The sequence below is a fragment of the Cyprinus carpio genome, chromosome B23 (assembly GCF_018340385.1).
Source record: "Cyprinus carpio isolate SPL01 chromosome B23, ASM1834038v1, whole genome shotgun sequence".
In the NCBI taxonomy this organism is placed as follows: Eukaryota; Metazoa; Chordata; class Actinopteri; order Cypriniformes; family Cyprinidae; genus Cyprinus; species Cyprinus carpio.
Window position 1 is genome coordinate 23,584,398 of NC_056619.1, and position 27,505 is coordinate 23,611,902.

Genomic DNA, 27,505 nt, shown 5'->3' on the forward strand with positions numbered 1-27,505 from the left:
CTAGTCATCTAATCTGGTCTGGTCTAGTTTAGTCCAGGCCAGTGCAGTTTTGTTGTAAAAAACTAAAACTATTATTTAAAAACATGAAATAAATCTGAAATAAAGTAATAATAATAATAATAATAATAATAATAATAATGACAAGTGTATGTAAAATATAGAAACAAGATCTTTGTGTGTGTGTGTGTGTATGTGTGTATGCGTGCATGCTCAGAGATATTTTGTTTCTATATTTTACATATCCTTGTTTTATTAATATTGCATGTTGCCTCATTAAACATCAGTAACCACTTGTGATAGTTGTGTTTGAGTCCGCCGGAAAAGTTAAATGTCAGCATTAAATGCACTCAAATGTGCAGTGCATGCTGGGAAACCAAAGAACAGAGACGTTTTGATACTCAGGGAGGCAACATACAAAATTATATGTAAAAGTATGTGATCTTTTGGTTTGTTCAATCATATTTTTCCTTGTGACTGCTGATTCATACCTCATACTCCACATTAGCCCCATAGGTTTGTGATTAAGCAAGCAGCAGCTTGACAGTGAAAACAGTTTAAAACCCAATGAAGTGGTGAATTTGCCTCATCTCACCAGCTGATTGAAACTCTGAATCCCCAACCACTGCATTCAATTACTATCCAAGAGCACCATCCTTGAATTAATGATGGGTTATAGCGAATTTGTGGTCTTGAATGTGAAAAATAAAGGATATTAGCATCAGAAAATGAAATGGTAATGCATTTATTTTATCATGTTTACAGTATGGGAAGTAAAAAGGGTCTTTCATAGACTAACCAGCACTTATGGCTTTTTTGATTAACTCTTTCCCTGCCATTGACGAGTTAGCTCATTATTTAGAAGACAAGCTTCCCCGCCACGAGTTTTTACGGCTTTTCGTGTTTTCACTGTTATACACTTGGGGGCGCTATTACACATCTTCTTAACGAGTACAAAACCACCCGAATAAAAACACACGTGAACAGGACGGAAAAAACTAGCGATCTCTTATGTAAACAGATGCATATGATAAATAACACGTTCATCAGCAATAGACAGCATATAAATGAAAACTGCATAATGTTACAGAGTAAAATGATGATCCAAGACGTGGTATATGGCTGTGCAAGCTTTGGAGGTGTTGATGGAAGCGATTTACTGGATTTATGCTTTGATAATCGTACTGAATATTATCCAGATGTAGTTTTTGATAAAAATGTGATTTTTTTTTCACCTTATTGCTCAAAATTATAATTTTTATGAAACCTACATATAATTAATTATAAAAAAAAAAAGAATTCATTAACCAAAAAAAAACAAATTATTTTTTTTTTTTAAGTAGAGGCTTTGATCTTTATTTGCATACTGCATATTCAAATATTCATACAGCAAAGTATACTGCAGACCATCAAATTTTAGTGAAAATCATCAAAATCTCTGGCGGTGGCTGGCAACTTTTTTCAATAAATCTGGTGAGGAAAGAGTTAATGGGGTTACAAAAAAAAAAAAAAGACTGCAAATTAGTTGCAGATGGTAATTTCTGCGCATTTTAAAACCATTAAATTACTCTTACTGGGCAGTTTAATTCACAGACCCCTGGTCACCCAGGATTTGTTCTTAAATAAAAAACTTTATAAAGTTTATAATATATGTAATAAAGTTTTAGTGCGGCAAATATCAAGTAAAAATCATAAAGTAATAACTTCATTAAAACCCATTCCTGCTCAACCAATATCAAATATTAAAATGTTAAAACAGGGCATGACACACTTGGTCATGCTTAAAAATTAGCCTAAAAGCAGTTTCAAATGGCTAATTAAAAACTGGATAATGGAAAAAAGAGCCAGAGCATTAAATTGAAATATTTCCCCCCTTTTTACTTCATTTTAATTAAAAGTAGCAGTATGGGTCACTCCAATTTTATTTTTTTATTTTCTTCTTGTTCAGTTTTTGGGGCTCTATTAGCACTTATAACAGGACATATTTCTATTTTGTCTCTATTTTGATTCTCTTACTGAGTTTATATTCTGGTCACTACAGCAGGGTCAGTCAGACGGTCAGTTGCTTGGACCACTTTCTTGCTTATACTTTGTTGTGTGTATGTATATAGGTATATATAACGGAACATTGTTTATCACTAAATAAATAAATAACTAGCCTATAAATCTACAATAGGCATTACTGACAAAAAATTATACTTGCAGTTCAGTGATTCAGAATGATTCAAATCAGTAAATAGTATGTTTAACTGTTCATTAAAAGAATCGGCTCCTAAGAGTCATTTGTTTGGGGGTTCATGCAATATTAGTCACACTCTGTGTTTTTGCTTCACTACTTTGTTAGTATTTTGAGTTCTAAGCTTTGTTTGATATTTTATGTGCAAGTTTAAATTTAATTTGACTGACTTGATCTTGTTTAGTTGAGCGCGAAGGTGCATTTTCCTATGACCCTGATCGATTTGTTTTGCGCTATTTGATATTTTGCTTTACCAAAGGTGGTGACATAATCAAAATAACGTTAATGCCCCCGTAAATTAAAGTATTTCTCCTACTACAAGGCGAAAGTACTATATCAGTGACAGCCTTAAGTTCAGTCATATGAAAATAAAACAAACTAGATATTACCTTCAAAAGTAACTTTCTGTAATGTCTATTGATATTTTCTGCCACAATAATATCTTAAATTACCTTCATTTGTAAATTCTTTGAAGAAAATGTAGAGATGTGCATTTAACTGCAATTAATTTGATGAATTAATTTGCATTTCATGTAATTAATTAAATTAAATATGATTGTTTGACAGCTCTAGTTTTATGAGACACCCACTCTCTAATTGCTATTTTTAGACATTGCACAAGAGAGAATTAATCAGTTATAATGTCACATAGTGACATATAATGGCACAAGGGATAGAGATCATACTAGCATGCTATTTCTGGCACATACAGTATGGCATAAATTTATGATATTCTGAATTCAGCCGATGTGCTCATTTGCACATTTAAGAGCCACATGATCACAGGAATGCTGGTTCAAATGCGACCTGCATGTTCATTTTCTGATCCTGTTCTTCTTCTTTCTCTCTCTTCCTCCCCTGTCCTATATAATAAAAGGCAAAAAGGACTATAAATAAAATATCAAGGGGAAAAACATTAGATATTAATTTGTTAACTGTCTTTAAAAAATTATGCTGTAAAACATTTAATTCATCTCTTAAGGTAACACATTAAGTTAACACGAAATCTTTGACAGTTTAATAATGTTTGAAAAATAATTAAGGTGCATGCTAATGCTTTTTAATGCGGTGTTAAGTAAAACTGTGTCAGAAATGGTGTCTTCCAGAATCCCGGCCAGACTGCCACCTGTTATTTGACACATTTAATTAACCTACACTACTGTTTAAAAGTGTGGGGTCAATAGAAGAAGAGATTAATACTTTCATTCAGCAAGGATGCATTAAATTGATCAAAAGTTACATTAAAAACATTTATAATGTAAGATTTCTATTTCAAATAAATGCTATTCTTTTGAACACTCTATTTATCAAAGAAACCTAAAAAAAGAAAATCAGTGCATCACTGTTTCCACAAAAATATTAAGCCGCAACTGCTTAATAATGATAATAATAAAATATTTCTTAAACATCAAATCAGCATATTAGAATGATTTCTGAAGGATCATGTGACACTAAATTTGTAAATATTTTAAAATATATTGAAATATATTTGATTTCAAAAAATATATTCATTAAGAAATTTTACATTTAAATAATATTTCACAGTATTACTGTTTTTACGGTATTTTGGATCAAAAAAATGCAGGCTTGGTGAGAATAAGAGACTCCTTTTAAAAACATTCAAAAACTCAAACCTAATTTAACTAGCATTTAATTGCGCACCTGACTGTGAAAAATACAGATTTTTGCATGTTTAAGTTAGAAAAGCACAATATATAGTAACAATTTGTCAGATTTTATTCCACATTTGAAATGCAATCATAATTTAGACAAACATTTAAATACATTTTGGTGATTCTCAACTGAATGAGCTATATATGCATTATAAATAGCAATATAAATATAGTTCCAGAATAAACTGACTGACTTTAAATGGTAAATTCTTGTCTTGTCAATGAGTTAAATCAAGTGTGTTAGATTGGAAAGCCATCTGAATTGTATTGGGCCAGAACTGGAAAACCTTGCTTTACAGTGATCGTGTACGTTGATCCTCTTCAGCGATTCAGCGCTCTGCAGGATCTGACAGTGATCACAGAGTAAACAAGTCACTGATCATCTTAACCACATCCTGCGTGTCTCTCAGGATGCTGTGGTTTATTTCCAGGTCCGGCCGATGTGTTAAGGACGTCGTGTCCTGGTGTGGACTGAGTCCTGACTCTCAACAGGAGCCAATTCACAGCGTTGTAAATAGTGTCGCTGAATCTCTCAAACAAGCCTTGTGCTCACTGACCCGTGAGCCGTGACTGCTTTCATTCTCGGCACAGCTCTTTCCAAGCGCTAAAAACCCATGCGCCGTGTTTTTGAAGGAAAGATATGAAAGCATGGTTTGGTGTCTTGGGCGTAGGGAGCATCTGTGTGTACGTGTGTATGAAATATTTGATGATTTCTGTGAAGATAAGACGGTTGCGGTATGTGCTGTGTGTGTGAGATATCAAAGTCTGAGAGGTGAGAGTGAGTGACTGTGGATTTGATAAGGTTTATGGGTTTCTGTCAGTCCATATCTGTCGGCTTTAATAAATGCGTGTGTGAGTGAGTAAACAAAGCCCGGAGCTGTTCGCGCCGCTTGAGTCACCTCTGAGCAAGAGAGGTCCAGTGAGTTCCAGTGAGACTCGTAACTCAACATGGCGCCCCGAGTTAGACAAGTCAGCTCACTTTGGCGATATAAATCATCATCAAGAACTGCTCAGACTCGACCGAGCTTCTGTAAAACACCTGCAAAAAAACCTGGTCTAAAAGAATGACAGGAAAAATGTGATTTCTAATCAAATACATGTAAACCACACCTGTACGGCGCTGATAAAAAGGCACAGGTGCTAACAAACTGAGTGATTCCCGGGTTTTTGAATGCTGAAGTTTCTGAAGTTTACAAAAAAGATTAGAATGCTCGTGTTTGTTGGAATTGCCGGGTTTGGTTCCGGAGTGCCGCTCGCTTGCTTGTTTTCCTCCTCGTTAGTCAGAAACAAGGAAACACGCAGCATTGTTTGCACCAACAAAGATACAGAGAAGACTTTTTCTCCTCCTGTGGACCCCATGAAATCGAAATTGGAGTTTTGTGGCTTTTAGTGTGTGTGTTTGTTAGCTTTTTACACTCTTAAAAATAATGGCTTCTAAAGAGTTTTTATTTTTTTATTTTTTTTTTACAGCGATTCCGTAGAAGAGTCATTTATGGGTTCCCCACAGAACATTTCAGTAAACAGTTTTTAAAGGAATAGTTCACACAAAATGTAAAATCTGCTGACCTGTTTACTCACCTTTAGGCCATTCAAGATGTAGATGAGTTTGTTTCTTCATTCATTCCTTGCAAACACACACCTTTCGCTTTGATGGACTATAGTCATGTGGATTACTTGTGGATTATTGTGATGTTTTTATCAGTCGTTTAGACTCTTATTCTGGCGGCACCCATTCACTGCAGAGGATCCATAGGTGAGCAAGTGATGTAATGCTACATTTCTTCAAATCTTTTCTGGAAGAAGTTTTTAATAATCTAAATAAACTTTTTTTCACTGTAAAGAACCTTTTGTGCAATGGATGTTAAAAGTTCCTCGTGGAACCATAGTTGCCAATAAAGAAGTTTTATTTTGTAATAAACTTTTAACAGATGCGTGTTTAAAATGTTCTTTTTATTTCTATCCTGGGAAAATGGACATGAAATACTATCACTGACTAGCAGTAGCAAATCCTAGTTTGGCCTTTTATCTTTAACCTTGTCATATGTGGGTGTTTCTACAACTTCAAACACTTTAATGTTGATTTTTATGAAAATGAACTGATTTTAACTTTTTTTTATTTTATTTTTTTGACATGAAGGTCATGTTCTTGGAAACAGACAGGAGTAATGATACTGACAATTCAGCTTTGCATCACAAGAATAAATTACATTTTAACATATTTTCAAATAGAAAACAGTTCTTTTAATATTACTGATTGCACTGTAAATTGTGAAACATTATTGCATTTCATCCGTGGGACTAGTGATGTGCCCTACCAAGTACACTCAAACAGTAAAAGAGTATTTAAAACTGCTGCAGGGACCCATAGCTAATGATTAGTGATATTTATTCCAAACAAAACAATGGTTGTTTAATGGCGATCGCTACAAAGATTGACTCTCATAGGCCCACAGAGGAAGGACTAGAGTATCGTAGTGCATATCATAATTATGAAGTAGATTATGGTGCTGATGAATCTGGCGACTATTATCACCGTGCCAGAGATAATGATAATCTGTGTTGCGTCTCTTTCTGAGGGCTTCGGCCTGTCTGTAGAGTGCCACGGCTTCCATCAGCCTTCCCTACAGATCCTCTCTTCAAAATCCACGCGATTAATATTTCATTTAAAGTTCAGAGCTTTCCGCATCAGTACGCAGCAAAATAACACATCAAAAACACACCCCCTACACACACAATACATCTTCCACCCTCTCCCTCCCTCCCTCCCTCCTACATGAATACACACTCTCTGCCTCTCTGTCTTTCGCTCTCTCTGCCTCTTTTCCCTTTCGTTTCCCGGCTCTCCTGCTGCCGTTTCCTCTTTTGTTCTTTCTATCTCTCCCCTAATCTCTCCTCATCCCTTTCTCCTCCTCTGAATAATACACAGTGTTAATACACTGTGCAAAGAAGCCATATTGTATTCCCACAGTGTGTTTCTGTGATCATCTTCTCTTGGCTGCACTCAGCTTTAATGAATGTTAGGAGTTATTAGCTGGCACAAACTGCCTCTGGTGAATCACACTGTCTCAGCCTTTGTTGTTTGCGTGATTCATTTTCTGTTCTGGAGCAAATTTGGCTCTTAAAAGAAGCAAGGAATCATCAGTGTCCTGCTTTATATTTCTATCACACTTTCTTTTTTGGATCTTTCTTATTCTGCCTCTCTGATATCCTCTTTCCAAAAGCATCTATCTATCTATCTATCTATCTATCTATCTATCTATCTATCTATCTATCTATCTATCTATCTATCTATCTATCTATCTATCTATCTATCTATCTGTCTGTCTGTCTGTCTGTCTGTCTGTCTGTCTGTCTGTCTGTCTGTCTGTCTGTCTGTCTATATACTGTAACAAATAGATTTTGTAAGTGGTGCTTTTATCACACTTACTGTTACTCATATTTAAAATTCTAATAGATCTAATAAAATTAATTAATCTAAAATAAAAAAAAACACTGATCTGTTTGTGGTACAAACATAAATGATTATGGACCAGAATATCACTCTTTTGACTTGATTCCGTAAGCAACCACCCGAAACACCCTAGAAACCACATAAAAGTTAACTGAGAACCACTCAGAACTCTGTGGCAACACATTTGTTTTTGTTATGGTGATTGATCATGGTATAAGATCTGATGCATGTCTCTCGTGTGAGATGAGAAACACTTTTCATTCTCTTATGGAATGCAGTAGATTGCTTGCGTTATTTGCGGTCTCTAATTAGGTTTAAACAGACTCAGGCAGGTTTTCTCTTTTTAGAGTGTTATTTTTGGCCCGCGATATAGCTGCCGCACACGAAGACAGAAGAGCCAGTTATTAAACTGTCTTATAACTGCAGAAAAACTGTCTGTGAGAACAAAAGGCAAGGCATGGCTTCCTTTGCAGTGTTTTTTTTTATATATAAAAGTCTAGTTTAGGATGGAGGTCAGATTGATTTGAAATGGCTATAGGGGGTTTGTATGAATGCCTTGCGCATATAATGAGTTTAATGATGATGTTCTAATTTTAGTGTTTTTGCCTGATTATTTTCTACACCATCTCTGTTTCCTGCAGGCATGTGGTCATTTTCTGTCTCTGAACTGGCCGTCCCCGGGGTGGAGATCGGTCGTATGTCAGCAACAGATGCAGACCTGGGTGAAAACGCTCGGATGGATTTTATGATTGTGGACGGAGAGGCAGGGGACACCTTCAACATAACTGGATTGAACCAGGAGGCTGTGATTTTGTTAAACAAGGTGGGAGTAGAGAAATGGAAATACCTACAGTACTGTAATATTGTTTTCTTCCATACATTCCCAAATCAGAAGCAAATCCAATTTTATGCTGTATCTGACTCAGAACTGTTCAGTTGTTTGTCTTAACAGTAAACGACACACAAGTAGTGAATCAGTGAGCGGGTTCAGACACAGCATATACTATTTGAATATGCATATAAGCAAAGATAATGACAAACTTTCCTGTTTTCTGTCCTCTTTGCCTGTACAGACCTTCTCTCATGTTGTTAGACATTGTATTGATGCTTTCATTACTATGGCAACCAATGTAGCTGCACCACATATGGATTGCATTGACCGTCTAAATGAATAAATTCAATTTCATTACTTGCAGAATGACAATATTAGTCTCGAAGGATGTATGTAGCAAATAGGCAGCATTAGAAAAGATGGGTAATTTTGAATGTGGCTAGTGAACAACTAGCAACTGCATAACAGCTGGTGTTATTTTAGTTTATGTATATTCTATTACAGTATTTTTTATGTAGTATTTTTATTTTATTTTGAATTTTTCTTAGATTTCATTTGTTATTTAATGTATTTTTTTAGTGATTTTGGTTTGGTAATTTATTGTACTTTTTTCATTTTTGTTGTTTTTTAAATAGTAACTATAGCAACCACATAGTAACACATTAAACACTCAGAACACCCTAGCAACCGCATAGCAGCATGCTAACATTTTTAACCCCTTAACAACAGCATAGCAATGATGGTAACCATCCAAAACACCCTAACAATCACATAGCAACACCTTGGCGACCACATAATACACTAAAAATATCCTAACAAATATTCTGCAACCACATATCAACACCCTGACAGCTATGAAAATGTGTTAAAAACATTCAAAAAACAACTGCATAGCAACACCCTGGCAACCACCCGAAAACACTTAGAACACCCTTGCAAAAACCTAATAATATCCTTACACTCTAGCAACAGCATATCCACAAATGGAAACACTTAAAAACACCCTAGCAACCACCTAAAAATGCCCTAGTAAACACTCAGATCACTCTAGCAGCCACATACTGTAGCAACACCCTGGCAACCACATAGCAATGGGCTAAAACAGTCTGAGCACCTTACCAACTGCATAGGAACACCCTGGACTCTTTTGAGTGTGCAATGCAAAACCCAAGCAACACCCTGACAACTACCCATAGCACTCAAGCAACTGCATAGCAACAAATTAAAAACTCTGAACATCCTAGCAACCACCTAGTAATACCCTAGCAAACATCCAGAATACTCTAGCAACCACATAGCAATGCCCTGGCAACCACAGAAAAGTGCACTAAAAACAACTACCCTAGAAACCACATAGCAACATGACATTAAATCCCTCCAAACTCCTTAGCAGCCACATACAACACTCTGGCAACCCAAAGGTTGAACGTGGCAAATATGCAGTGGTAGAAAAACAATAGATTGAGGGCTGGGCTCTTTTGAGTGTGGCTAGTGAGCAGCTACACAAAAACCCTAGCAACACCCTGGCAACTACCCAGAGCACTCAAGCAACTGCTTAGCCACCCATTAAAAAACTCTGAACATCCTAGCAACCAATTAGTAATGCCCTAGAAAAACTCAGAATACTCTAGCAACCACATAGCAACACCCTGGCAACCACAAGCCAGTGCACAAAAATAACTACCCTAGTAACCCCATAACAACATACCAACAACACTCTAAATGCTTATGAAGCTGTATAGCAACAGCCTGGGAACCACCAACAGTGCCTCAGTATTGCAGTAATGCACTGGCAAGCATGACTCGTATTTTCCTTCAGATAGTGAAACACTTTAGTTGTATTTAGGTTGTATTTATTCAGAATAGCGAAAGGGCAAAGTAAAAAGCAAAGCAATAACAAAGAAAGAAGTTCCAGCAGAATGATTCGCAAATGAGTTAAATTGACTCTTGAGTTCAAATGTAAATGAGGATAATCTGCAGCGCAAATGTCTGCCAGCGAACATGCATATTAGTGCCGACGGAAAGAGAATTTAACCTGCGGCCCCTGGAGAGACCTCATCACAGCGCACACAGGCAGCTGTTTTTAAATACAAACTTCACAGGGACGGAAAATGTGCATTTCATATAAAAGGACTTTGTGTGATGGTAAGTCACGTGTACTGTAACTAATTGAAAAGAGAAAAGATTTCACCTTTTAGACGAATCAAAATAAGCTAACTGTAAAATGAATCGCAAGCTATTTTCTGCCCTGATAAGTGCTTATAAAGACAGATGTGCATGTGTGTGAGTGAGAGTGAGAGATCTTTACCCAGCCGCTGAGCTCAATACTTCAATGACAGGTGTGTGTGTGTGTGTGTGTGTGTGTGTGTGTGTGTGTGTGTGTGTGTGTGTGTGCGTGCTAGTTAAAGACACTGCCAGAATAAACAGAACAAGGAGAGACGCGTAAAAAAAGAAAATAGGAAAGCGAAGGTTGCGTGGAATGAGATGAGTCAGAGACACAGGGGGAGGAGGAGAAAAGAGTGAATACGAAAAGCAAATTAGACGGAGGAAGAGCGCGGGGAGACTAATGCCGTTGAGTAACAAGGGAGAGGAAGCGCGTGGAGATGTTGATTAACACATGGCTGTAGTTCAAGTGACAGCGCTTTTCATGTGTGTTAGTGGCTCTAAGCGCTGCTTATGCCCACTGCTCCACTGCACACCACTTCTACAGGCCTTACAGTACTCAATTATACACTTTTCAGCGTTTTATTTTTCTCCTCAAGTCCACCTATACTTTTAGTTATGGCTGAGAGGTATGACCCAAATCCTATGTCATATGATGAATTTTATTTTACAATAACAGTATGTATATGGTAGTTGTTTTGTCAGTCCCTCCAGGATTTTGCGATTTATCGCAAAATCAAGCAAACTCTGCAATTTTCGCAAAAGGTTGCAAATTTTCATAATTGCCGCAGACTGTCCTCAGAATTTGGGCTTAGATGCATGCCGTGATGTCATCGCAATGCGCATTCAGTCAAAGAAAGGTTGTTTCTCAGTTCCAAAAATGGAATGAACAGCCTTGCATTCTCCTCATGACTGATTTACAAGAGCTACTGTACAGTGGATAAACGAACCGAAAGCGGAACAAATCCGCGCTACTAGTTTGGGCTACGCAGCGTCGTGGGCTGATTTCGATCACGCAACACTGATATACACACTACATACAGTGTGAAGAAAGAAGTCGAATTCGCCACAAAATCAACATCTCTGTGAAAACTTGTGAGAAGTATTCAAATTCGGCGCAGAATTCTGTTAAAGCTACAGATGAACAAAGCCACTTGCCATTTGTCAGAACAAATGCCACTGATGTGGAAACCAGGAAAAACATTGTTCAATAAACACAAATCTCCACCACCATTCACCATTGATTTAACATAGTAAAACCACAGGAACAGCTTGTGGCAGAAATGGTCTTATGTTTTCGGGTGTTTTTAAATGCTTCACACAACTTTTCCCAGCAATTCAAGGCTTTAAGTATTACCAAATTGAAAAGTTTTTTTTTTAATGCGACAATATTTGTTCGTCCTTCATACGTTTCCCCCATGTATAAAACTAAAAGTTTCATAATGTAGGAAAGCAAACAATTATTTAAAAATAAAAAAAAAGATATTAAATTAGCACTAGTAGATGGCTGCAGAGAAGTACTTACAGGCCATTTCCACTCCCTAAAAGGCTTAAATATATATATTTATAAATTATATTTAGACATTATGAAGGACAGCAATAAAAGTACATTTTATCAGATGTAATATATTTATTACATCTGTAAGACGTCTGCTAAAGATCTGGGAATCATCTTCTGTGTACTCTGATAAACGTATTAGAAGCAGTTTTATATGCATTCTAATAAATATCTATTTGACATCTGACAGGAAACATCTTAGAGAGGTACTGCAGATGAACAAGCACTCTTAAAAATAAATCTTGCATATGTAAATGCAGACATTAAATAGATGTCTCCGAGATGCACATGTGTGATTAGGGTGAGTGCTTTACTGTCAGGTGCTGGAACACCTTCTGTAGAACTTAATGGCACTAGTGCTGGTGTCGTCAAACGTTAGTCTGGAGACCTACAGTGGTTCTCGAAGTCAGAAAAGTCATAACAGTTTTAGAAGAATGTTGTCTGTGGTATATTTTCACTGCAAAACAATAAGAAATGCCGCAAATGTCACCCCAAATTTTGAGAAAAGCCGTGGCAAAATCAGTCATTTTAGGCTGTCCGTTTGTCCATCCATCCATCTATATGTCTGTCTGTCTGTCTGTCAGTCTTTGTCTATCTAATACGTTTTTATTGTTATTTAGTTTTGCAACACTATTTTCCACTTTTTTTTTGACCCTTTGGCCAAAAACTACACACACATGCAAATGCAGATGTGAATTCCTGGCCAGTGCATTGCAAGCACACATTTTGGAATGCAGCAGTGCATGAAATTGAGCTTCAGTAACCAGAAGCATTCGTTGCTGCACCTTTAAATTCTCTGTACGTTATGTAAATACGGTTGGTCATACTGTATGTGCTCATGTCATTCTCATTTTCCTTGATGCCTCCCTTAAAGTCAACATGACATGAAAAAATAGACCCTATTTACTTTTTCGACAGGCTCATAATATCGGTCCTGTTATTTTACATCACTTGCATCTTCTGACACTTTGATTGTGGACACCTACAGTTCTTCAATCTCATCGTGTCAAGCGTCAGAAGTGCATCCACAACCCCTAATACAGTTCTGAAGCGATTATTGATGTTAATATAACCACATCCATGACTTCCTTCCGTCTTAATACCAGCAGAGCAAGCCCTGCAGTCATATAAGTTTTGAAGAGTTGAAACCCAGACACATTCCTTTTTTTTGGGACGCTTTATATATATATATATTTTTTTTTGTGCAGAGATGAAAATGGAGTGAACGTGGGAGTTTCAGCATCTCACTGAAATGAAAAGATATTTTAGAGTGCCTTCCTGGTGCCAAAACACAGTAAAATTAATGCTAGTGTATGTGAGTTTCAATAAAGTAATGTTTTATGAGGAAGTGTTTTTTATCTTGAACTCCAGGCCGTGGATTACGAGAGGCGAAGCACCTACTCTCTTGCGGTGGAGGTGCAAAACCCAAACGTAGACTCGCGGTTCCTCAGACGAGGTCCATTCAAGGACCGGGCAATGGTTCGCATCACGGTTCTGAATGCAGACGAGCCGCCGAAGTTCTCCCGCTCGCGGTACCGGCTGGATGTGTCGGAAAACTGCCCTCCGGCATGTGTGGTGGGAAGAGTGGCCGCCGTGGACCCGGATACAGGCCTCAGTAACAACATCAAGTAAACACTATTTTTTCACCTTTTACCTTGTTTACTCAGTATGACTTGCTTTTATCTAGTCATACATACATGTATGGGTGAATCGCACAAAAACACACCCCGGTCAATCCAAAATCAGTGCAAAAGTATTTTCACATTATTTTGCGTTGTGACCTTTTCATGATAATGAAGTGTATTACCCCAAAATTCTTATTGTCATAATGTCTTTATTTATTTATTTATTTTTATTTATTTATTTTTTTTTTTCATTATTCTTAATGTTGATGCTCAGATCTAATTTCTTTAATACGGTAATTTTGCAATGTTTTTAATTAAAATTTATCAGCATAATTTAAAGGCAGTACATATTAAGCAAATGCTACTATGTGTGAGTGTTTCTTCAGCTGTGGTTACTTTTATGTGCCAGAGACTTTTGAAGGCCACGTTAAAACAGAAAATTACACTTATAATTTATTTGTGCTGTTTTCAAATTAATTTTATTTATGCACTTTTTTATTTACTCAAGTTCCAGACCCAGAATTTAAATTTTAAACTCTAAAAAGTATGAAAATTAATGATTAGAAAATTAATTATTTTAAAACCAGATCTAAACAAAGAGCCATATCTATATTTGTTAATTTTATAAATTATGACTGCCAAGGCATTAGTAAAGAGTTTGAGATAAAATATGAAACATGTACAAAGAAAAATATATTTTAAAACAGAATATTTTTGTGTGATTATTTCCAATTAAGATGTAATTTAGTCAAATTATGCAAAAATAAAAGTGTGTTATAATAAGTGTAATAATAGGAGAGAAAATAATATTTAATTGTATTTAAGAAAAAAAATTAATTAAGGAGTTTATTTAGGATAATGTATAATTTGCATAATAGGTAATTATAAAAAAAAAAAAAAATTAATTACCACCATAGATTGAGACTGTGTGTGTGTGTGTGTGTATATATATGTATATATATATATATATATATATATATATATATTTTATTATAACAATAATATACTGTAATATTTTTTACAGAAGTCTCTTATGCTCATCAATTTATTTGATCGAAAATACAGAAAAATACAGCAATATTGTAAAATATTAAAATAATTTAAAATATCTGTTTTTTTATTTTATTATAACAATATAAGTCTTTATTATCACCTTTTATCAATTTAATGCATCCCTGCTTAATAAAAATATTAATTTCTTAAAAAAAAAAAAAACTGCCCTGAAAATTCAGCTTTGCATCACAGAGATTCCTTGATTTTGGGGTGATATCACCAGGACATGGTCTTGACAGGTTGAGTTTTACCCACACAGCACATACAGTTTTTACATTATTAGTTAAAAAAAAAACTCATATTGCATCATGTTTCTGTCTGCCAGGGGAAGCATGTGGGCTGTTTTCACTTAACCTGCTCCGTTTCACTTGCTCAACTGGCTTATTGATGCACTGGATCCTTTATGTCTTCTAATCTGTCTGCCCTCCTTCTTTTATTCCTGTCCATTTCTTCTCAGGTACTCAATTGATCCCGAGTCGGACCCCGAGGCACTGTTCCGTATCGCCTCTGACAGTGGCCTCATCACTACCACCATAGAATTGGATCGGGAGCAGGAGCAATGGCATAACATTACCGTCATTGCCACACAGAGAGGTACCAGAACTCCTCTGCACCGCCGCCACTCTTAAAGGCACATCGCATTAATTCCGAGCGCCTGACAATTTCACACAGGTAGCAGTGTGTAATCGGCCCACAGGAAGGCTATTACTTCTGTGGCTGCCATAGACATGAAAGCTCATGGCAGAGACACGCACGGACATAAGTGGAAGAGAAGTGATAATACTGTAGAATGAAAAGTGGAATTGCCTTCGAGTTCGGTCCACCCCAGCTCAAGGTCATCCGTTTGTGCTTCCCGTTGGCCCTCGTAAAACACTATCTAGCATCCTCAGAAGTCACTCTGAGTCTTTAGTGGATTTGTTCAGCTTATATTCAGTAATTACTTTCATATTAGACACACGCTCTGGGTGCGATAAGTGTGCTTCTGTTATGGCTTTATGTAATGTCATGAACATCAGATGACGTTCGGGCCACTTCTGCTCGTGATGTAACTTTATGTCCCAAAAGAGCAAATAGCGTATGGAGAACAGTAAGAAGACAGATTGGAGTTAACTTCTGTTTCATGGTCAGAAAGATTTAGCTGACCTACTTGCGGCTTAAAAGCTTTTGATTTCGAACTTTCTTTGCTTTATATTTATATATATATATATATATATATATATATATATTATATATATATATATATATATATATATATATATATATATATATATATATATATATATCCTGTCATGCTGTTCTTTTCTGTTTCTTAGACAGCCCCAACCAAGTCACCAGGGTATCGGTTGCCATAGAGACGCTGGACCTCAATGACAACGCCCCCGAGCTGGACCGACAATACAACACGGCCGTGTGCGACTCCAGCGCTGCTGGACAGGTCGGTGATCTCTGACCCTATAAAGCCTGCAGAGGAAAGAGTCTGTGAATAATAAAGCGCGGTCCGCTTTAAAAGATTATTGTGGCCAAGAAGCATCCACAATGGAAGACAACCAGACAGAAATTATGTACAATTTGTGTGAGAAAATTTAGATACTCTAAAAAAATCAAATACAATTTATGAAAAATCTAAAATAAAGTATATATAAAAAATATCAAATCAAAATATCAAAATATCAAATATAAAACAATGGAAGACAACCAGGCAGAATTTATGTGCAATTTGTGTTTGGTTTAGCTGAAATTGTTTTTATATAAAAATAAAGTAAAATATAATAAATGAAATATATACAAATATAAAATAAATTACAAAAGTAAAACATTGTTAAAATAAACAGTAGTACCTCACAAGTGGTTGCATAACATTAATTTATTTATTGTTTATATTATTGTTATTATTGTTTATTTATGTATTTATTTATTTGCATATTGGTGTTTTATCATTGGGTTGTATAAAATTATAAATGGATGTTGTCTCTTGTCATATTGCTTCTATATTAAACAAAAAACTATTTGTGAATAATAATAATAAATTTATTGGACATTTTAGTTGGGCTGTGTGCCTATCAACACTTCTTAACCACATTAAAATTAATAATGCATATCATCTTTTGTCGTATTTGCTTTAAAATTATTAAAATAAACAGTAGTATACCTCTTAAGTATTTGTGAATATTATTAATAATAATTATAGTTTATTGCACATTGGTTTGCGTGCTTAATAACAGCCCTTAACCAACGTAAAATATACTAATGCATGTCATCTCTTGTCTTGTCATATTGGCAATTTAATAAAATACACCAGTGTTCAATAAGCTGCAGTAAACAATCCTTCTGGAATACATAGCATAATAGCAGCATTCTGTATCAAAATATTAAAATAAAATAAAAATATATCAAATTAAATACAACAATTAAATAAAATATTACATATAAAATTAAAAGATGGGGAAAATAATAAACATAAAAAAACAAGAAGACTAACGTTATTAAAATAAACAGTAGTATACCTCTTGAGTATCTGTGTATATTATTAATAATAATTATAATTTATTGCACACTGGTTTGTCTGCTTAACAACAGCCCCACAGTAAAATTACTAATGCATGTCGTCTCTTGTCATATTGTCAAAGCAATTAAATAAAAGACACCAGAGTTCAATAATAAAAAATTCTTCTGGAATAAACAAATCTGAGATGCTTATTTCTGATTGGTCAATAGCAGCATTCTGCAGTAAAGTAATATATTGCATAATTAATCCCTGCCCCCGGCAACTGATTTCCTACAATAGCTGTTGCATATTAAAATCATTTACTTTCACATCATGATTGCATGTCCATTGAATATTTATGTGGCAAGTAGCCATATAATAAGTAGAATTATGTGCAGTCAGCCGGACGTTTATGCTCAATACATCCCTTCATCTATTTCTGATCACCCTGTCAGGGTTTATTTTACAAGAGTTATCAGCTGACCGATCAATTATAATACTTTCTGCATTTCTGAGGGAAAAGTGACCCTGCATGCTACGCTTTAAATAGATTGGTTATTTCAGAAAAGCAGATTTCTATAAGTGACTGATATTGGCGCAGTGCACAGTGAGTCAGCCCAAACATGACGTGACGTGTTAGATTGCTAATCCTTTATCCGTTCAGCAGCAGAGAACTGTCTTATTTGTGCAAATCACCGTATCAGTCTTTCTTAATTTGCGTTTCAGGTGGTGCAGGTGATTCGAGCAACGGATAAAGACCAAAGCAGCTCCAACTCTCCTATCCACTTCAGCATTCCCGCAGAGTCCAGCAGCGCGCTCAACTTCTCCATCAGAGAGCGGGGAGGTGCGCTCGCTTCTCCTGTCATCCATCCGTCTTTTCTTCCCCATCAGTTTTCCTCATCTCCCTCCCGGTCTCTGTCCAGACATATATCCTCCTTCATTACGCTCATCCATTTATCTTTTTTGTCACATTCTACTCCGGTGAACACGGCAAACTCCCTTCTCTGTGCTCCGGCAATCCGTTCTTTCATTTCGCTCATTTGTTCTGTTCGCCGCTTCAATCTGCTGATTTCTAATTTGCTTTAAGGAATGGCTCACCCCAAAATTAACATTTATTCATCATTCATGTCTGACTAAACCCGTATGCTGTTATTTTTGCAGTGGAACACATAAAGAGACATTAGAAAGTCTTGAGCAAAGAAGATATCTCCATAATATATTATAGACAAAAATAATTATAGTTTTTATAATATATTATTTATTTTACAAATAGAATTTATAAATGTAAGCTTTATAAATGTTTGTCTATGTGTGTATTATTATTATTATTATTATGTTTACTTTATAGATGTTATAAAAATTTTATATTTGTTATCATTTATATTTATTAAATATTACATTTATATATTTATGATTATTATATTATGAAGAACATATGCATATTTATTATATGTATCATATTAATAGTTATTATATTTTTTATATTATATCTTATTAGATTATTTATATTATAAATATAAGCTATATAAATGTGTGTATATATTATTGTGTCTGCATAGATTTTATAAAAAATATATATTTATTATGATTATTGATTTTTTATTATTATTATATTATTAAGAACATATACATATTTATTACAAATGTATTATATTATTAATATATATATTTGTCATATGAATTAAATATTCCTCACACTTGGAATAGAATAGAATAGAAAAGAATAGAATAGAATAGAATAGAACAGAACACAATAGGCGTAAGATATATATATAAATATATAATATATATATATATATATATATATATATTTTTTTTTTTTTTTTACTTCAAATTTATACTTATTTAATGTCTATCTTTTCCTTAGCACATAAGTGTGTCTTTCTCGCCATAGAATATAATTACAGTTATTTATTTATAGATTAAAATCTTGTTCGTTCCTTTATTTTTTTCTCGTAATGTGTCACGTGACTGATGCCTTTTTATGTTATTAATTTCTTTTGTTTCCAGACCACACGGCGAGTCTGGTGCTCTTGTCATCCCTGAAGGCTCTTCCTCGCTCTTCCTCTTTACCTACTCTAAAAATACCCATAATGCTCCGTGACGGTGCGTCAGACCTCAGCAGCACAGGAACGATTACTGTTACGGTGTGTCCGTGCCAAAACGGAGGCATGTGGGCGGAAGAACAAAAACAAGAAACGGACGAGAAGGATAAAGCGTCTGTGCCGGACTGGGAGAGGCAGATGGCTTGTTTGCCTTTACCGTCAAACTCCCCGCTGCTGGGTGTCAGCTCGGCCGCCATGCTGGCCATCCTGGCCTGTGCGTCCACTCTGCTGGGTCAGTTCTGCTTTTCAGTCCATTTCGTCAGGATTTGTGATTGCTGCTCGCCCTTCGCTCCGCCTCTATACGCGGCTGGTTTAATGATGTGTTGTTGCTACATCTGTCCATCACTCCCTGTCTTCATCCACCATTGCCTCCTGGCGTGTCTTCAAATTGCAGCTTTTCTTCCATAAATGTGTGTTTTTTTGGGTCGTTCAAACTTTCCACCGACCTGCCTCGTTGTTTCTCCTCCGTTTGTCAGTTGGGTTTGCTAATGAATGTTTTTGGGTTTCATTTCTGCACTAAGTCACTCATAATAAACAGCATTTGATGAGTGCTGAGGGCATCGTATGGCATTTCGAGATTGCGGAACAAGCCACCCTCAAGGTTCCCCAAATGACATTGAACACTCAAACTTTACTAAAAAAAGCCAGTGAGAGGTGGAATAGGCATTTTCTACAAATACACTTTGGGGTCTTACAGTGTAGCAATGTGGCAACATAATTTCCCTCATTGTTTCACCTGAAACATAATGCATTAGAAATTAAAGGGTAGTCTTATAAGAAATGAAATAGATACTGTTTTAAAGCCACATTTCCTTTGATTCATTTTCTTTTTAAACATTTTGAAGTCAGCCATCATGGGCATCTACTAAAGTCCTCCACAAACTTCCTTTCTGTATCTTAAATTAGTTAACTGGTTAACTTTTTCTAACTTGGCTTTACAGAAAATTATGAAGATTTGGCAACTCTGTATCATAATGGAAAAATTGCCTGAAACTGGAAGTGCACTAATGTGTTTTCTCACTGGGAATTTTATAGAAATTTGCCATAGTTATATTATTACAGTTTTTGGAAGTGGTTACAGTGATATAATTGCATTTCTGCAAAAATAACGCAATTATCATTTGCAATTTGTTTTCTTTTCAGACAAAAATGAAAAAGTGAGGGAAAAAAAGCTTTTAGGAAGCACACTGAGAAACAATAATGATTCACCACATTTTAGTTTTCAGTTTAAATAAAGAAATATTAACTTAGTTAAAGGAGTTTCTGAGTCATTTTGAATAATTTTTAAGAAACTAGTTTTTGGACCATTTTGCATTGCAGTAAAGTGTTAAAGTGTTGCAATGTTTACCAACATTTTAAAACTTTTTTTAAATGTTATCATTCATTCATTGCTATTAGAGCTATTTTAAAACTGACATGACTTGATGGTTTAATTTTAGTTTTGATTTTGATTAAAGAAACATTAATAAAAAAATTAAAAAGAGTTAATGGATCATTTCCATTGAGGTATAGTCATTTGCTAGACAGCAATATTTCCTTTCAGTCTTTTTATGTATAAAAATTGAAAGAAATGTTCCAAGTGCACACATTTTCATAGGAAAAACCAATGAACTGCTATCTAATATAAAATCAGTCTAGCAAGAGAAATAGACAGTTTTATACACATCAAACGTCAGTGTAAAAGCCAAAAGGTTGACTTTAAACATTTTCTGAAGGTTAGGCACCTCTTTTCACTTATTATTAACTGGAAAAAGGAAACTGTCCATTTTGTACCCTATTAATGAAAAGTGGCATTAACTTCCTGTCATTTTCTCTAACTTTTTTTTTGTTCGATAGTGGTGGCAGCGCTCTCGCTATCGTTGCGAAGGCAGAAACGGGACACTCAGTCTCCTGTGGAGGATGATGAGATCAGGGAGAACATCATCACGTATGATGACGAGGGAGGCGGTGAGGCGGACACAGCCGCTTTCGATATCGCGACCCTGAAGAGCGCCCCCCAGAGCATGCGCAGGGCACAGAGGCTTCGGGACAGCAAGAATATGTGAGTGTGTTTGCACGCACGCACGCGCATGTGTGTGTGTGTTTACATTGACTTTGATGTTCACAGAAATAGACATCTCATTTCATCATTTGAATCTCCCAGATTTATTGCTGGCACTATCTGATCTTTTAAATCACATGTCATTTCTTGACATTTGGCTTAGAAAATGCCATATTATATTAATAGCCCATGCGAATTATTCAGCTTGAATATAAACTAACATTCACCACAGACAAACTGGTGCATCTTCCTCTCGAATCTCTGGTTACTCTAAATACATTCAGTCACTCTAAATGATGCTAAATGTATATCTGATTAATGAGGGCTCTGTACTCAGGAGTGTGTGTGGTTTAATGAGCCTTTACAACGCAAATCTGACAGCTGTTGCAGTGCAAAGTTAATCTAGTTAATATTTATGCCGTTCAAACCCACTCTGTGTTCTAGTCCTCTATCCATCATATTCCTGTTTGATGTCGTTGTAATACTCCTGGGCAGGTTGGTGAAATACTTCACAAGCAACTATTTTGAAAGACACACCTTACTGTTTTTGAATCATTGCATTGGGAGTTTTCACTGGGAGTACAACAGATCTTTTAATCAAACAACTTTTTTGGTAACTTAGAAATATCTGGTTTATCTGCTTATGGTGCAAAAGTTGCAAGGAATGTGGTTTTCTTTTACAAGCCCAATGAAATGATCGGATCTGCAGTTTTCTCAAATTTGGTGATGCATTTCATAATTACCACAATTTTTTTATTGTAAATCATAATTGACATATTTGACATTGAACATATTATGGAAGCTCATTCTCTTGCCACAAAATAATAAATAAAAAAATTCAAAAAAAAAAAAAATCAAAATTATGAGATACTAAGTCATAATTATGAGATAAAGTCTAAATTGTAAGATGCTAAGACATAATTTGAGATTAAAAAGTTGAAATTTTGACAAAAAGTTATAGCTATGACATGTTGAGACACTAACATAATTATGAGATAAAAAGTCAAAATTGAGATATTAAGTCATAATTATGAGGTAAAAGTTGAAATCATAAGTAATAATTGAGGAAAAAGATGAAACTATGAGATACTAAGTCATAGTTTTGAGATAAATATAATATGTCCTAAGTAATAATAGAGGAAAAGGTTGAAATTAGGAGATACTTTTTATGAGATAAACGATACACAATTATCAAGATATTAGAAATAAAAAGTCATAATTATAAAATATCACAATTTTCATAAATTTAAGCAGCACAATTGTTTTCAACATTGATAATAATAACTGTTTCTTAAGCACCAAATCAGCATATAGTCATAATTATGAGATAGCAGTGAACATTGACAAAAATTTAAAAAGTCTAAAACATGAAACACTAAGTCACAATAGTTGCAAATTATGAGATACTTAGTAGAAATTTTTACATACTATGTAATAATTCTGAGAAAAATAGCAAAATTATGACATTATACATCATAATTATGAGTTAAAAAAAGTTAAAATTTTCTCAGAATTTTGACATTTCATATCATATTTTCGACTTAAGTTATAATCATAATTAACTTAAACATGATTTTTTTTTCTCATGTGGCTGAAATAGGCTTCTATACTTAACCATTAAACTAATACATCCATTTTAGATTCCTAATTTCTATTTTGTTATAACAGGTATTCTCAGGATAACTTGGACAGCATCAGAACCTTCAGTTGGAGTCAGAGTTTGGGTTTGGACCCACGCCGTCCCGTCTCTGCACCCCTCTACGGACGGTACTGCTACAGCATCCAAACCCTTCCAGCTTCGAGAAACAGACTCGGCCCGTTCAACTCCAGGCTGGATCTCGCCAAACTGGCATACGTTCTTCCTGGCAGCCAAGGCCAGGCTGGCGGCCCTTTAGAATCCGGTTCTGTATTTATTGGCAAGAGCAGGGATGGATCAGAACATAAAAGAGCAGACGGATCCTCTGACAGCATTCCGAAAGAGAGCGAGACAGGAAGTGAGGTCATCTCTGAGAGCCACACACTAAGCCAGGATCAGGTATCCTTACTGCCACAAACTATTTATCTATTTATCAAACTATTTATTACAGTCCTATAGACCGCAACAGATGGGTTCTGGGAGTGAAAATCCCATTTATTGTCTCGCTAAATAGATTTTAAATTATAATTTATAAGCTTACCTATACAGACCTACTATGACATCTGAGTATCATGGTCGGCACTTTTGACAACTCTACATCTGAGATGTGCTTCTTTCAAAACCACAAATCAGTGTGATTTCAACTTAATTTCCACTAAAGATCCACCAATCACAGAGGATGCTGCTGCTAAAGTATGTAAATGAATATTGTACCAAATGAGTTCATTAGTGGCCAATAGTGAGTCAGTTTCCTATCATCTCAAACTATGCATACAATGTTTATAAAATATAAATTTTTTAAATAACATTAATACATAAAAAATAGTTTTTGAATTGTAATAAAACACCTCAAATAAAGACAATTATTTTTAGGGCTTTACTGAAAAAGCCCTCATTTAATAATTTTTTTAAAAGGAGCTTTGATTTGGGTTAGACTGAAAAAGCCCTATTTTTTTTTTTAATTCCTGTGGAGGAAATAATGATTCTTTGTTCATCTTATTATTTGATTTTTAAATTTTTTATGTTATTATTATTGTCTTTAAATCTGAGATCCTGAAAAAAAATCGAGGACAATAAATGAAAAGTTAATAAAGACACTAAATGTCAAGAAATTTCTATTTAAAAAATGTTGATTTTTTTACATTGTTTTATCAAGATTGAAAAAAATTGACAGTACCAATGGCACTAATTGTCATATATCTAATAAAAATGTTTCTTAAGCATCAAATCAGCATATTACTGTTTTGAGCAATAAAATATGGGTTTTGTCAAGAAAAATAGCATCTCTTCATATGCTGTTTAAGTTTATATGTAGCTATCCTTTAAATGAAAACAATCTGTAAAGTTGTATCAAAAAAGAGCACAAAAAAAAAAAATATATTCTCTCAAAAAAGAGACAGTCCTTAATCGCCTTAACGAGTCATTATATTTTCGAATCTTTTGCCTGTTACGGGTATACGTCACTGGGTAATAACACAATTGCATAACCCCGCCTTGCATAATACGTTGAGAAGACGCTGTGTTTCTGATCTGCCCACAAACACTTCCACTGTTAGTGTGTTTACATTATGTTGAGAAGACGCTGTGTTCAAGGATACCACAGAAATACAATTCTAACCTTTTGTTGTGTGCATGTCATTTTATCAAGGAATGATTCTCTAATCTTGGCTTTTATCTTCGTTGGCTTCTAATCTTCTTAACTTGTACTAACAAGCTCTCTGAACCACAACCTGTAAGTACGACTGATACATTACGTGTACATTTTCAGTTGAGTGCTCAAAAAAGGTTTTTGTGTCAGTATGTGATGTATACCTAGTGCAGCTTTAGGTTTCCTGCTAACCCTCAATATTACTTTCTTACTGAAGTAGTTCTGACAATTCGCTGTGAACCTACTATTTCCTAAGAATGTGTTGATTATTGTAGACTGATGTTGTTCTAATGACTTTGTTTAATAATAAACCATGTAGTGTAGCACACAGACTTTATAATCATAGTGAAATTGCTGTTTATTGTGCTGCACCGGCAGTTATAGGGTTAATGTGGGAGAGACGAGCGAATGTTAGACTGCTGCGCCTGTGATACAGCTGTTCTGCGTTCTGATTGAAAGTTAAGACAGAGCGTCTTCTGTCTGTCGTTTTTTAAACATTACAGTAGACATATTTTGGTTTACAAACTGTATTGTTTCATCAGTTAGTCACTCGGCTAACGTATCCACCAAGTGTTCACAGTTTAGCATTTAAACTTTAGCTGTGGGCACGACTCGCTTGCATAAGTGTTTTTGTATTTTATGTCATAAGAACGGATTGGAGCACTATATTGTTTTATGTAAAGGTGCTTTGTCATTGGTAGCACTGGCTAACTGGCTTAAGGACTCCTCTCTGTGCCAATCACAACAGGCTTGTCCAGCTGACCAATCAGAGCAGAGTAGGCTTGAGGATGGGAGGGGATTGCTCTGAACTTGCTGGGAACGAATCATTTCCTAATCACTGGCAAATGACTCTAATATTAAATGTATATTCTGAAAAAATTACAATGTTTTCTGACCTTAGATGCATTTAAACCTGTTGTTGGGCACTCCAACACAATATTAGGACACTTGAAAATACCATATGACCTACTCTTTAATGATTTCTGAAGGATCATGTGACGATGATCAAAAAATGACAATGGAGTAAAAAGATGCTTAAAATTCTGCTTTGCATCACAGGAATAGATTACATTTGACAATATATACAAATAAAAGAACAGTTATTTGAAATTGTAATAATATTTCACAATATTACAGGTTTTTATTTGATTACTGTATTTTTGATCAAATAAATGCAGCCTTGGTAAGCATGAGAGATTTTTTTTCAAAAACAACCCTAAACTATTGAGCTATTAAATGGCCTGATCATGTTCTTCACTGTTTTCTGTGTTTTTTTTCTCTCAGTCTGTGCATTCGGACCAGGTTCTGTTCGTGAAGGGCTCCAGCCAGAGCGGTTCATGCTCAGAGGCCTCCAGCACTTCTGTGAGTCATAAACCCGAGGCGTCCCCTCACAGCTTGACCACACGAGCCTCCATTTCCACCATCACCACAGACGACTCCACCCCCGCCTCGGCTTTGGACAAGAACGGGGACGCTCCGCTCATCAGCACCAGCCAGAGCTCCACCAGCCTGGGCTCGACGGAGATGCCGTTCAGAACGATGGAAGGTACTCTGCTGAGGGGCGGCGGAGGGATACCTTTGACCGGGACGACACTTCTTTACCCAGAAGCTGCTGGACTAATGGGCTTGTATGGGGTGGGCGGGCAGAACTATGTGCCACACCTAGTGATGCCCCTACCTGGAGGGGCGGGGCTATATGAAAGAGGGTGGGGCTTGGGGAATGGGACGGTTGGCCAAGCGAACTCTGAAAAGGCAGGCGTGGATTCATTGACAAACCGTATGGGCGATTTCCTGCAGCACCGTCTATCCCTGGTGACCTTTGACCCCATGCAGCCACCATACGACTCGCTGCAGACGTACGGATTGGAGGGGGGCGGCTCACAGGCCACGTCTCTCAGCTCGCTCGAAAGTGAGGCCGAAAAAGATACAGAGGGACAGAAACACAGATTTGAGGAGTGGGGACCCAAGTTCGACAGGTTGCTTGATATTTTCAGGGAGCGAGCGAAAGAAAAAGTGGATAACGAAAAACACCAGGGTGAGCGTGTAAAAGAAGAACATCTGGAACAGGAAATGAACAAGACAGAAGACGAGAGTGAGACAGAAATGAGAAAAGAGGATGAAACTACTGATTTGAACGAGACACAGCGGGCCGAGGAGGAAAACACAGAAGAACTGGAAGCAATGCAATAAAGAGGAAATGGGAGTAATGAGGGAGGATGTGATGTCACATCGTGAGCTTTCAAAAGCAATAAGTGCTGAAAGGAGCCAATGAGCACAATCTGGACAAAGAGAATTTTATATGGACCTGCCAAAAACAAGTATGTCAGTGTTTTAGAAGAGCAGAGAGTCTTATGTAAGTCACTCGTGTTCATTTGACGTCCAGCTACACACACAGTGCTTACGCTGTAAAATACAAACATCATCTTTATCTAAATCTTTGACTGACTTCTCAGATTTCCAATGTGGTCTCAGACTTTTATACCCAGGATAAACATGGTGATCAGATCAGCAGTTTTTTATGGTCTCACGGTGTGAAAAAGATGACAGACAAGGCTTTCTTACAACCTGCTTGATTGATTTAATCAACAGTATCTGATTATTTATCAAATATCAGATTCACCACTGGAATTTTATAGTATTATTTATATAATTTAATGTTTATTTAATTTAAATAAATAAATATTATTAGTTGTGGCTTTTATTTTGTATGTTTTCAACTTTTATTTTAGTTTAATTTTTATTCATTTTGTTTTAAAATTTTTCCAATTTTATTTGTGTAGTTTGTTTACATAATATATCTGTGTACTGTATATATTTATATGTATATATAAACACACACACATATATGTATATATTTAAGAAATATATGTAATATTTATATTTATAAATCATACATACACATATACACAAACACACACACACATATACAGTATATATATATATATATATATATATATATATATATGCATTTATATACATATAAATAATTAAATTTATTTCTA

At 35.6% G+C, this 27,505-nt stretch overlaps 1 protein-coding gene across 2 annotated transcripts in view; it reads left to right on the plus strand.

Annotated features, from left to right (window-relative positions):
• Window positions 1–27,199, plus strand: part of LOC109109346 (cadherin-11-like) — a 75,149-nt gene extending 47,950 nt beyond the window's left edge. For both annotated transcript variants that reach the window (XM_042750641.1, XM_042750642.1), the window contains exons 6-14: window positions 7,999–8,180; window positions 13,282–13,538; window positions 15,046–15,182; window positions 15,902–16,023; window positions 17,800–17,917; window positions 19,084–19,410; window positions 21,015–21,219; window positions 22,888–23,254; window positions 25,788–27,199. In XM_042750641.1, the coding sequence (XP_042606575.1) occupies window positions 7,999–8,180; window positions 13,282–13,538; window positions 15,046–15,182; window positions 15,902–16,023; window positions 17,800–17,917; window positions 19,084–19,410; window positions 21,015–21,219; window positions 22,888–23,254; window positions 25,788–26,693 (2,621 nt within the window). In that variant the 3' untranslated portion in view covers window positions 26,694–27,199. The remainder of the gene's footprint in view (window positions 1–7,998; window positions 8,181–13,281; window positions 13,539–15,045; window positions 15,183–15,901; window positions 16,024–17,799; window positions 17,918–19,083; window positions 19,411–21,014; window positions 21,220–22,887; window positions 23,255–25,787) is intronic.
• Window positions 27,200–27,505: the final 306 nt, after the last annotated feature.